Below are 12,329 nucleotides of genomic sequence, written 5' to 3'. Positions count from 1 at the left end.
GTTTCTGTATAAGGAATATGTATATTGCAAGACTGATGGGTTTAATTTTCAGAAGTAATTCCTTTATGATGCTTCCAATGCACCTAGAATTTGGGAATTCAGAGGCCTTTTTATCTTAGCCCATCTATTTTATTTTACATAATCCTGTCTGCCCACACTCTCCACACAAATCTACAAATTCCTTTAAAATACAAATTAAAGCCCTAGACTTGCAAAGACAAGAAGTCGCCCAGTCTGGCCTCAGCACAAATCTAAAAGAACAGGGATAAGATATAAATATAATATAAAATTTCTATTTCATTAATCTAGCATATAGAAATAAAAAAGGAAAGAAAAACCCTCTCCAACAGCATTCCATATGCTGCATAGGCCAAAGATATGCCACAAGAAAGAATAATTGATCAGAAATTCCACACTTCCAAGTGTGTAATTTTATTTAGCATCATCTAAATCAGTATGAGAAATAAATGATGAGGGCACCTGTTATAAAGACAATATATTGTGTGAGAGTTTTTATACTGCAACCTCCAAGGATCCTAAGAGAACCTGCATGAATATCAAGATCATTTCATTTTTGCAAAATCCATCATAAGAGGATGGGAAGATCAGCCAAAGAACAAACTGGATCCGAAATGAACAGGGACAGCTGTGCCACAACAGCCTTGCAGTGTCTGTCCATCTTCTTCTGGGAAGTAATCTCAGACCAGCATAACAGTTAGGGATGCTTACAGTCCAAGTGTAAGCAACTCGCTAGGGCAATTGCTGTGTTTTCCTGACCATGGAAAAGAGCTGCAGATTTTGACAAATGGTCTGGACTGGCCTTCCCTAACCTGATCCCCTCCAGGCACCATTTTGGGTACAGCCAATTTGAACACATATATCTTGTAGGCATCAGATGCCACAGAAACAATTTACAATCAGTTAAGGGAGCAATCTGATGCATACATAGAAACACAGAAACAGAGCAAGTCAGAGGGGGTCTCCCGGGCCATCTAGTCTGACCTCCGACACCAGCCGGCTCCGCTCACGACATGCCCACCATGTGCATGTCCATCACAACTAGGTGGAAGAAAGTCCTGCAGGTCCCAGCATCCTCTGGCCAGCATGGCAGGCTGGAGAATGTGGAGAACTGTCGGAGTGTCTTCTTTCTGAACATGCCTTGGATCTTTTCATGTCTCCTTTTGTAGGGAAAAATGGTGAAAGTCAAGTATAACAATTCCAGACATGAAATGACATGTACTAAATGTAACAAAGTCAACCCTAAACATTACTTACACACAAGTAGTCCACTTACATCCTAACCAGGTTTCAGACTAGCAACAGTGGGTTATGAAGAAGAATGCATTTGTTTTGTGGAGGATGGGCAAAGGAACTCACTCTACTGCAGGCCATTGCCAGAAGGTGTTTTGCCTCTGGTCTGTCCCCCCACCCATACACCCATCCCCCAAAAAACTTGGGGAGCTTCTGCAGGTTGCAAAAGGATAGCATGCAGTATCCACAGATCTAAGTCAAATAAAACAAAAACACTGACAAAAGGGTAGAACTTCAGGGGCTGAAACTCTAGGGAAAATTTTGGATGAGCTCTCATGCACAAATGGAGCTGCTGCTGAGCTCCTCCAAGCATCCTTTTACTCTCAAAATACACATTTCTGTCTTGAAAGACATCCAGAGCTGCTAATGTGCCACCTCATAATCTGACCACTGATTATGGCCAGTGTGTCGTCACTGCATCAGCAGAGCAAATGAGCAAGATATCACAGTGCTAACTGAGGCCATGGTTATTTTCATTGCTATAGAAACATCAAGTATTTTAAGGATTAAATATAGGGTTGGATCCAGATTCATGCTGGATCAACAGTGATGTTGGAAGTGGACTTCCCTGTCCAGTGCCACCAGCTCCATGAAATGCTGCAGGGTCATGGTTCTACTGAATGGAAAAAGCTGGAATAGGGATATCTCAGCTCTGGACTGAGAGACTCTGCAAACAGAGCCCTCTCTCTCAATGAAAGCTCCTTTGTCTTGTGGAAGGCAGGTGTGGGATCTAACCCTACAGAGTTGGAAAACTGTGCATGATCACAGCCTTTTCTTTGTATTCTACTCTGTGATTTCATTTTTCAATAGCTATGACAAGCAAAACTATAGCTTGGATCCAAAGATTGCAGAAAGCAGTCCACCAAATCCTCCCTTCTTATGGCAGCCCCATCACATGCTGGGCCTATTTGCATATAATGGTGCCAAATCATAGACTAATTCACTAACCCATGATTTTCTGAGCTGTATGTCTGGCTCATACTGCCGTTGTTTTGAATATGCAAACTCTGATCAGCCTGACCAGCTTATTTCATTATGTGTGAAGCCAGATGCTGTGACTTTGTTTGCAAAAAATGACAACCCAGAGTGCTGGTCGAGTATGAGTTGTCACTGAACCACAGGTAGTCCTTACATGGAAACCTCACACGATGGTTTAATTGTGGATGGTTAACCACAAGAACTCACAACTCAACAAGAAACTATTGGTTCCTTTTCTGGGCCATTCATAGCTATGTGTAAATCAAGCCTACAAGCTAATCATAGGTTAAACAACTGACAATAAACCTAACTAATAAGTTAGTGTGTGTGTGTGTGTGTGTGCACGCGCGCACACACATGTGTGCTATTCCATAATTAATCCAGTGTCCCAGTCATGAAGTGACCTCTTATCAGGCTGACTGGATGTTTCATATTTAGAATAGTGGCACCATTTGACCCCAGCAAATTGTAGATTAATTAACCCAAATTGACTGCTTTTCCATGCAAATTGGGTCACTGTTCCTGCCTTTGGGAGACTGCAGGGGGTTGCAGTGGGAAGTAGAGGAGCCCAGAAAGCTCCATTGTCCAAGTGGAGTTCCATTCATCCATCTTTGGCTCCAACCTTGTATTTTATATTTCTGCAAAACTTACCCTTGCTAAGCTTATCATCAACCATCATCACGCATGCTGTCACTTTCTCTTGCCTCCAGAACACTTTTAACATTTCCAGTCTCCCGCAATGATATTGTTTTGAAAGGCAGGACTGATTGGAGTTGGTTCACACAAAACAGCCACACACAGTCATTACAAACTCTGTTCCTGAATTGTCTTATTAGGGATGGAGATCCTGAAATACAACCAATCCATAAAAATTATGAACAGCTGTCAACCTTCAATGCATTTATTAGACTATAAGCACGTTTTCGGGACGGTGGCATGGCTTACTAAGGCAGCAATTTAATGCAGGCATACCTGGGGATGGGTCTCATCAGGGAACATATTACTGAACAAAGAAGTATAGATTTGGACAGAGTGTCTTCAGGATGTTCCTCCTTTTACCTAATTACTGAACTTTCCATTCTCTTTTCAAACTTTCTCTAAGTAGAGCTATGTGCCATTAGGATTATTATTTTAGGGGGAAGGAAGTGCTCTGTTAAAGACTTGGACTGTGTAAGATGTAGGTGCAGCAAGCCACTTTCCTCGAGCAATTGTTGCGCCAGAATTGCCCAGCATGATTCTTGCATTCTTGAATATGTGGAACTAAATTTTAAGAGTCCCGAGCTTTAATCGCTGAATATCACAATGAATTTTCCCCAGCAGAAAAATGGCTAGCTTGCATTAGGCGCATTTTAATCTAGCCACATGCTATTTTTCTCTGTCATTTTCTTTTCAAGGTACACTGTTCAATTCTGTATAAAGAATTCATAATATGGTCAATGGTGATTTTAGTTTTGAGCTGTGCAGCAGAAAACAAAAATGGGAGCAAGATTCTCCCAAACTATGTTCAGAAGAGATTATGAAACTTTTCTAAACTCTATCAATCCTGGTCCTAAACACAATTACTCAGAAATAATCATCACCAATTTTAAAAAAAGGCAAATACACATGCAGTACTTGAAAATCAATACTGTGTTCATTAAAGAGGTGGTTGTGCACAGGACTGATTGGCTAGTGCCCTGTAATGTCACCAACCATGCTGACCATCCCTGGAATTTTACGCTTCAAAAAATCCTTTAAAATTATGTGCAGAATGAATTGTTTGTGCAATGGTTTAAAAAATAAAGAAGTTGCACTGCTTGTTGGAGATGTGGGGAGAGGCAAGGCTTATGGTTGTTACTGGTATGCAGATGTAACATTGTAACGTGAAAGGAGAAAACTGGACATGCACCAAAGCCAAAGATTTTGCTGATTTTTTTAATACACTAATTTTATGCCACATTGATTACTTTCAGGTATTATGGTGTAACCCAGTCTTCCTTAAACTTGTGCTACCCAGTTGTTTTGGACTTCAGCTTCCATTATCCCATGGCCATCCATCCTAGCTGGCTACTGATGGGAACTGTAATCCAACAAGCTGAGTGAATACTGTGTTGGGAAAAGCTGAGATACGGAACCCTTCCTAAAGCTTATCATCCTCAGAAGTGCATACTTAAACAAAGGAGGACCAAAAAAGCCACTCCACTTTTCCAGCTGCACTGAATTTTATTTTCCAGTCACAATAAGCTTCATGACAGCTCGATTTTCTGTAGACAATTGGGAGACTCAATTATTTCCCCTGGGAGTTTGTCTATCACTAGTTGCAGCTCTATAATTTGCACTTGCTTTCCTTTCATCTCCCTGTGCTCTCCATCTTATTACTGTGATTTGGTATAGATCTCAGCCTCATTCCTCGGTGTGACATGTCTATTTACTGTCCCTGGGAAACTCCTCGGCAGCATGCGTGAGGTGAATTCAGGGGACAACGATGCAAGTAAAGGAGGCCGTCAGGAGTAAGCCAGGGCTGTCTTAACGCAAGGGCCTGATGGGCACTTGCCGTGGGCCCCATACTAATCTGTGTATGTTAACCCTTGGAAAATGGGAAAACTTTCAAAATTAACAGTTGTAGTTGTAGTTGTAGGAGGGGCCCCAGTACGCTGCTTTGCCCAGGGCCCATAATGCTGTTCAGACGGCCCTGGAGTAAGCAGGTCCTATAGTTAGTACCTCTGGGCTTGAAAAGTGACGTTCACACCACACTATAAAGGTAGCTGTGCCATGCTCGATCCATGCTCTATAGACGAAGGCCTCAGAGAAAAGCTATATGCTTCACATGCAAGACTTGCCCGCACCCTTGGCATAACCAATTTTAAAAGGGTTGGGAGTGGCATGGGCTTCCCAAGGCCCTTGGATTGGTAGGGTCATTGGGAATTCTGAAGGTGTTGTGTTCCCAGAAATGGGTGCTTTGGGTGCCAAAGCATATTCATTTCTCAGAAGGCAAACTGAGACTGAAGGAAAGAAATGTACTCCAATATGAACCCAAATAAGAATGCAGTCAAAGGGCGGTCCTTCGCTGTTTGCCAGCCTGCCAGTTAAAAACATTTTAAAATGTAAAGAGGCTTAAGAAATGAAATGAAATAATGAAATGCAATGAAATCCAAGATGGATAAAGATGTTTCAGTAGCAACTGAAAAGATCTAGCAAAAGGACTACAGCTTGTCCTCATTCTAAGGATTTTGTCCAAGTCCAACTCTGAACTGACATTACAGCTATCGCTGGCATGGCTCATGGGACTAGCAATGGGGTCAATGCCAGTGTCTTGTTTGGCATCGTTTTGGTTGAAATTCCACTGGGCCACATGCTCAAGCTCCTTTTGAAGACAGGCCTACCAATCTGTTAGCAGTATCTATGGTAAAACAAACAAGATTTGTGGCTCAACATGGAGCATATTAATGCATACTACAATGCCAGCATTTGAGAATGCCACAGATTTTAGTGCAGATTTTGGATGGCTTTGATCTGAGCTCTCCAAAGTTCTGGACTTCATTATTCTAGAGCAGGTCTGTAAATCCTGTGAACCACCAAGCCAAACACACTCCAGCTGCCACAATACAGTCACCAATCAGTGGTTTGATTCCAATCGCTGTTTTGGCAGATTTTGGAAGAATTTGTTAGGAAGGGTAGCTTTGAGCCTCCTGTAGGTTGTCATACAAGGCTGGTGAGATGGTTTCAGCTTGGTTTATACCTTAGACCAAAATTGCACAGCAGAGCTTTCAAATCAGCATTTCCTAAGAGGGCTCTAAGAAATGGAGGTGATCAAAATTGATGTGAATGTGCTTGCTGTCTCAGCTAACAGCTTGCCACTCTTTCTCTTGTAATTCAGAATTTGGCAAAATATATTGCTGAAAGAGACAATTGAGTTGAGTCCCCATGGAAGTTCTGCACAATCCCAAATTAGATTATGGGAACCACAGAAGATGATGATACATAGAGGAATGCACATTGAACCAATTCATGTAGAAAACATGCGTGCAATGTCAGCTTCTCAGAATCCAAAAACTTCAGAGCATAAATCTAGTTTACCTTGTTGCAATGTGTGTTTTGGTTTTAAATCTTAACATGAATGAATCTTTCAACAGTATACATTTTGCAGGATGAAATTCTGTTTACAAGAATAAAGCATACCAAGAATGAGGCCAGGGAGTTGGGAAACAATTGGCAGGTTCACACATTACACTAAGCCATCTCATGAGTGACAGTGGGTTGGTTGCTTACTGTGCAGACTACAATTTTGGCTCACAGCTCTTCTTCTTCCCCCTTCTTCCTCCATCTGGCTCCAGCGTATCTTAATTTCCTTCACAAGCCCTGCCCCTCATTTGTTATCTCCTCCAAGCTACGATTACTACCCCATTTCCTGAACCACCAGTTTTTCTTTCCTGTGCTATGGGGTGCATTATTTTGAGCCCCTGAAAACTGCATTTTAAACATTATTCTTGTTGGACTTGTCACAGGTGCGCACTTATAGCTATCTGATGTGTGTTCACATTTTCCTTCCTTGACTAATTTTCCAGCCTGGTTCATCTGTCACAGGAAGAGTAAGGTTACATCCAAGTTAAAGTATGCAGAGTTACCGAAGTCAAAGTGCCCAGCTGTCAATGGAGGAGCAGTGACGGAAGGTGGGGCAAAGAGAAAGAAGTTGATGAAAAGGGAAAGGGCATTATCATCTCCTTGACAATAACATCCCTTTGGGGGATATGAATTAATTAGCAACTGAGGTCATCAGGTATGGTGTTTTGGAGATCAAGCATTGCTTGGAATGTGCAGGTCCCTGGTGGACATGCAGTATGGTGTTTGCTAGGTTCTGTCTGTGCCTATTCATTCAGATTTTAAAACTTTTTCTACTGACATTAAACTTTGCTATTTGAAATACTATGGTCTCTTTGGTTTGGCTATACCTCCCATGTCTAATAGCCAACTTTCACACCACCGAAAGTAGGTACCGGAGACGACTTTATGGCTGGTTTGTTATGGCTGGAGCTTTATGGCTGGTTTGGAGGAGAAAGCCAAAGAGAAAAGATTCCTTGTGGCAGGGGAAAGGACATGGGAAAGGAAGGGCAAAAAGAAGTAAGGGAAACTTTTTGCCATTTGCCCTTTCAATTCATGGAATTGCTGGTCCGTGCCATATGAAAGTCAATACTAGCAACACTTCTTTCGAAGATTATTAGGTGGCATGGATCCAGTCAAGCCTAGATGGCTATAATTCTGACTACAGGCTGAGAAGCACTATGCCTCTGAATTACCAGCGCTCAGTTAAAAATGGCAGGAAAGCCCTCCGATAGAAGGTCACTATGTGAACCATCTGGTTGGCTTCAGAATGCTGAACTCGACAGGTCTTTGGTTCGACTTAGCATGGCTACTGCATTAAAATAATATTCTCAAATCTAACAGAATTCCCAATTCCATTGGCAGGCTCTGAATCAAGTATGAAAGTAACAGGACCACATCAACACAGGGTCTATAGTCCAATCAAGTAATCCGTTATATAAATCTTGATAGAGGCTGAGCATTCAGACGTTAAGGCTCCTTATTCACGCAAACCTTCTGCTCCTAAGGGCTGAAGGGGGTATCTTCATTTCAAAGACTGGAGATATATAAACAAGTTTGTGTGAATAGGTCCTTCCTCTTTTGAGATAAATGGGGTCCACCCATGAGCCCCAAGTTTTACATACGCAGAGAGAGATAATACTCAACACAGCTGATCACATCTGCCTCTTCCACTTTCAACAGAGAAGCCACCCCAAGGAGACTTGCTTTTGTCTTCAAGACCCAGAGAACGTCTTTGGTTTCCACTTTCTCTTTTTAAAGTGATAATACAATTCAACCTGGATAGAATGCATTTCAGTCTACAGAAGCATGGCTTGCTTTGATAGAAAAGGAATAACTAAGAAGTCTAGACAAGTGAAATGGAAATGAGAAAGGATTGCACTGCAAAAATACATATTCCTTACAGGTGAAAACAACAGGGGATTAATGCAGAAAATGGTCATGTTTACATTTCAAGGAAATGTTCAATAAGCAAAATCATATTAATTTACCCACCTTGATCCAACTTTGAAAGAGAAGCAGAATTTCTTTCTTTTTGGGAAAAAACCCTCCAATAACCTCCCCAAACAGTTCTACATTATTTGATGACGACAGCAACCAGGATCTCTGCCTGCTCAATTACATCCCCAGTCAAACAAAACTACAGATTAACTTGACAAACATCTGCTGCTGAAACATCAAGTTGAATTCCCCGCCTCCAGCATCTCAGGGGGATTACTTACCCCACATCCTAACATCAGTTTCTCCAAGTCTAGCCAGTCCATTTCATGAAGCAGGGTTGGGAAAACAATCTAACATTATTCCCACGTTACAGATCCAAGAAGAGATTTAACATGGGGAGGCCATTTTGGGCAACGGACCCATTTCTTTTAGTTCTGCTCTCACAACCAGTCACACCTATGGCTGCACCGATATCACTAGATTTATTGTGACTAAAAGGCCTCTGGGACAACTTCTCTGTGAATCACTTCCCACAAAACATCCTTTGCAAACACACACTGCACTGCTCCAACACAAAGGACTATTGTCAATGCAATGGTGCAATACCATAATCTGGGATCCTGAACGTCAAAGAGTCTTTGCTTCCAAAAATGTGCACTCCTTTACCATTACAATGCAGCAGTGGCTTAGTTCAACAGGTGATTTGGAAGCACCTTCATATTTCAAGAAAAATATGATTTGTGTTTTATGAGATATGAACCTGTTTTCCACCAAATTAAAACAAGTGAGAAGTTAAAGGAAACATGCGATGATAGCACATGAAGTAGGCACACAAACTATGATCTTTTGTCAATATCTGCTTTAGAAACCTATTTTATTATTCAGTAAGTATTAAATCTATTTTTTCTATAAACTTACATCATTTTCAGTAAACGTTCTTTGGTGACAAGCAAGACAAATGAAAAGAAAGTTTTTCCAAAACAAAAATTAACACAAAGGAGCTATAGACAGAAATGTGTTTATTGCAAAAGAACCAAATGAACAAAAGAGACAACAGAAAGTGGTGAGGAAAATGGCACATTAATCTAAGAATTTAGAAACATCTTACATTCTGCCCTAATGGCAGCACAGTTAATAAGGACAAAAGGTCTTCTGGCTGCTCGCTTCAGCTGTAGGGTATTTCTGCAGACCTGGCGGGCAAGTTTAGTCAAGTATGTAGTATGAAGGAAGAAAGACTGACGTGTCTTCACGGCAGATTTTGGACTGCCGGTGTTCCGGACTGGAATTCCTTGCGTTGCCTGTCGAGACATGTGTGTTCTAACACATGTATCCTGCAGGACGAAAAGGTAAAATAAAAATGAAGCTACATGTGTAACTGTCAAGGATCTCCCTTCTCATTACTGGTTTTTTGTACATTACTGACAACCAGAAAAAAAAGCAGGAGGAAGCATAACCATCTGCCTACTACTAACACCCAGATTCTATTTTAGGCTCTCTTCACTCATTCAGGAACAGCAAAGCAGGGTTGGCACGGATGGGACATTTGGGGGCCTTCATTCATAGAGCCGCCATGAGCTGGGAGATGATGTGATGGCAAAGAAAAATCACACACCCGCTCCTAAGCCAAGATGGAGAAGGATCCCCAGCTTCACTACCTCGGCTGCCGTCAGCATTCCTCACCTGCCTTGCTTCACCAAGTAGCCCTGGGACCCCGAAGCCCAGTGCCCTGGAACGCGGCACCCCTTCCCCTCCGGCCGCATCACCACTGCTGATCCCACCACGCCCTACCAGGAAAGGAGAGGAGAGGAGAGGAGGTGTGTGGGAGCTCATAGGAGCCCTTTGTGGGGGGAGGAGGGCTGGCAGTGATAGGGGAGGGATTCCCTGGCTTAGCAAAGGACTGCTTCTAAAAAAGGATTCTAGTTCTTCCCCTCTGTGGAAGTTTTCTCCGGCCCAGGCCTTGTGCTGTGCAGCAAAGCCCATGTGTGTGCGATGCACAGAGACCACGAAGAAGAATGGGAGAATTCGGATCACTTATATAACCACATATCAAGGTATATATACTCCAACCACACACACAAACCCTTTCCAACTCTAAGATCCACTTATCTCAAAATACAAGGTCAAGGTGTGGAAGTCACGTGGTTGTTTCTTTATTGACAAGATTAAATCTTTTTCCTGAGACTTGGAAGGGGTGGGGGGCTCTTGACCACTCCATGATGCTGAGCTATAGAAATTCTTTCCAATCCAGGCCTTACGCTGTGCAGCAAAGCCCATGTGTGTGTGATGCACAGGGACCACAACAAAGAACCACCAATAGTGAAACAGTTAAGCGTGCGTGGTAGTTATGCAAGTATCCCAAGCTACAAAAATGTTCAGCTCCACAGAAGCCTACTTAGCCTGTGACCCTACACACATTCACCCCTGGCTTTGGTGTTTGAATAAACATGCACGGGACTGCAGTGCAAATATTATAGTCACTTCGAATTGACTAATACCCTACCTCTGTGGTCTGACTAGGAGAAAATCGGTCCTCACTTGTCAGTGTCGGCATTTTCAGGCCACCATACTTCTTCCAATAAATCCAACATGGTGAGCATAATCTACACTGCATGTTGGGTGGACCCCAAGAATACCACTGATGGGACTGTGTGACTAAAAGAAGAGAGAGAACATTCAGTACATTTATGCAGCATTAAATATCTATGTACCCACATAAAGACAGACACTGATCAAAACATTAGGGAAATTTACTGCTGCAGTAAATAATTAAAACCCATTTAATGGATTTTACAGATCTTCCTTTTTCTTGTTTTCAATCTGACGGTTTTCCTACATGCTTGAAAATTTAGCATGAAGGTGGCAATCCTAAAGCCCAGCAGAAGTTGTTGGATGCCATCTTCCATCAGCCCCAGTAGCATGGCTAATTTTCTAGGATGACGAGAACTGCAGTTAAGTATCTGAATTTTGTATATATTTTGTGCAAGTCCTGATCTAAAGTGCCACATGTGCTCTGAGGTATGCATGAAGTCCCCGTATGAACAGGCATCCCCATTCACTCAAATGGAGAAGTCGGCTGCTTGTGTAAAAATGAATGCATGCACGGAACTGCTCCTTCTCTGTGAGATCCGTGCAGATGGAAGAGCACAGAGTGTTCATTGAAATGAACAGCAACTTGCTTGACCAGAGACATACCAAGCCTATTCAGGCGCTCTAAGCATGCACAGGACTTGCCTTAAGCCACAAAAGGCAGCTTTCCCCCACCTAGCACTCTCCAGATGCACCTGCCATGCTGGATGGGAATTATGGGAGTCCAAGACGTCTGGAGCGTACCAGCTGGAGAAGGTTGATACAAAGGTAAATGTGTGAAAAGCAGGAATGGGGACAAGCACGTGCCACCCACTTCCAAGGCTGTTTCCACTGCCTTCCACATAGAGAGGGCGAGTTGCTTTAGGCAACAGCCTCTTGTACCTTTGAAGGCTTTCTCCATGATTCAGTATTCCGTTACACACAATGGGGTTACCATTTACACTTGCATGCGCACACCCAGACAGTCTTACTTACTGTAGCAACTTTCACACGCACGGCCTATTAACGGATTCTGGGTCTGGTGAGGTGCTCCAACTGCTCCGTTCATGGCACTTGATTTCCCATTACTGCTGGATATTTGACTTGGGTTTGGTTTGTTGCTTTAAAGTGATACACATATATTAAAATGTGAGTTAAATGAGAGAATCAGCTCTCACATTTGTCGTTACTCACATCACTAGCAAACGCCCAAATGAAAGGAGGAATAATGAAGCTATTCAGATTTTCACAGGGATATGTAATCTGGCACCACACTGGCCACTGAGATTTCCTTTTATTATTGATACAGGCTGAAGTGGCAGCTGTTGGGGCTGTATCTCTATCCCACCTTTTCCCTCTTGCAAGGACCCCAAGGCAGCTCACATAGTCCTCCTCCTCTCCATTTTATCTCCAAAACAAGCCAACAAAGTAGCTTAGACTGAGAGCCAATGATTGGT

General features: G+C 42.6%; 1 protein-coding gene across 1 annotated transcript in view; it reads right to left on the bottom strand.

Moving 5' to 3' along the window:
* The window catches only part of MTA3 (metastasis associated 1 family member 3), a 146,360-nt gene that overhangs the window by 49,509 nt on the left and 84,522 nt on the right, over nucleotides 1-12,329 (bottom strand). Inside the window, exons 12-14 of the mRNA XM_044429189.1 lie at nucleotides 11,869-11,993; nucleotides 10,808-10,959; nucleotides 9,416-9,638 (exon numbers count right to left, since the gene is read on the bottom strand). Coding sequence (XP_044285124.1) covers nucleotides 9,416-9,638; nucleotides 10,808-10,959; nucleotides 11,869-11,993 — 500 coding nt within the window. The remainder of the gene's footprint in view (nucleotides 1-9,415; nucleotides 9,639-10,807; nucleotides 10,960-11,868; nucleotides 11,994-12,329) is intronic.

This window comes from Varanus komodoensis, unplaced genomic scaffold (genome assembly GCF_004798865.1).
Source record: "Varanus komodoensis strain SLA01 unplaced genomic scaffold, ASM479886v1 scaffold2, whole genome shotgun sequence".
NCBI lineage: Eukaryota > Metazoa > Chordata > Lepidosauria > Squamata > Varanidae > Varanus > Varanus komodoensis.
This window is presented reverse-complemented; position numbering and strand designations above follow the sequence as displayed.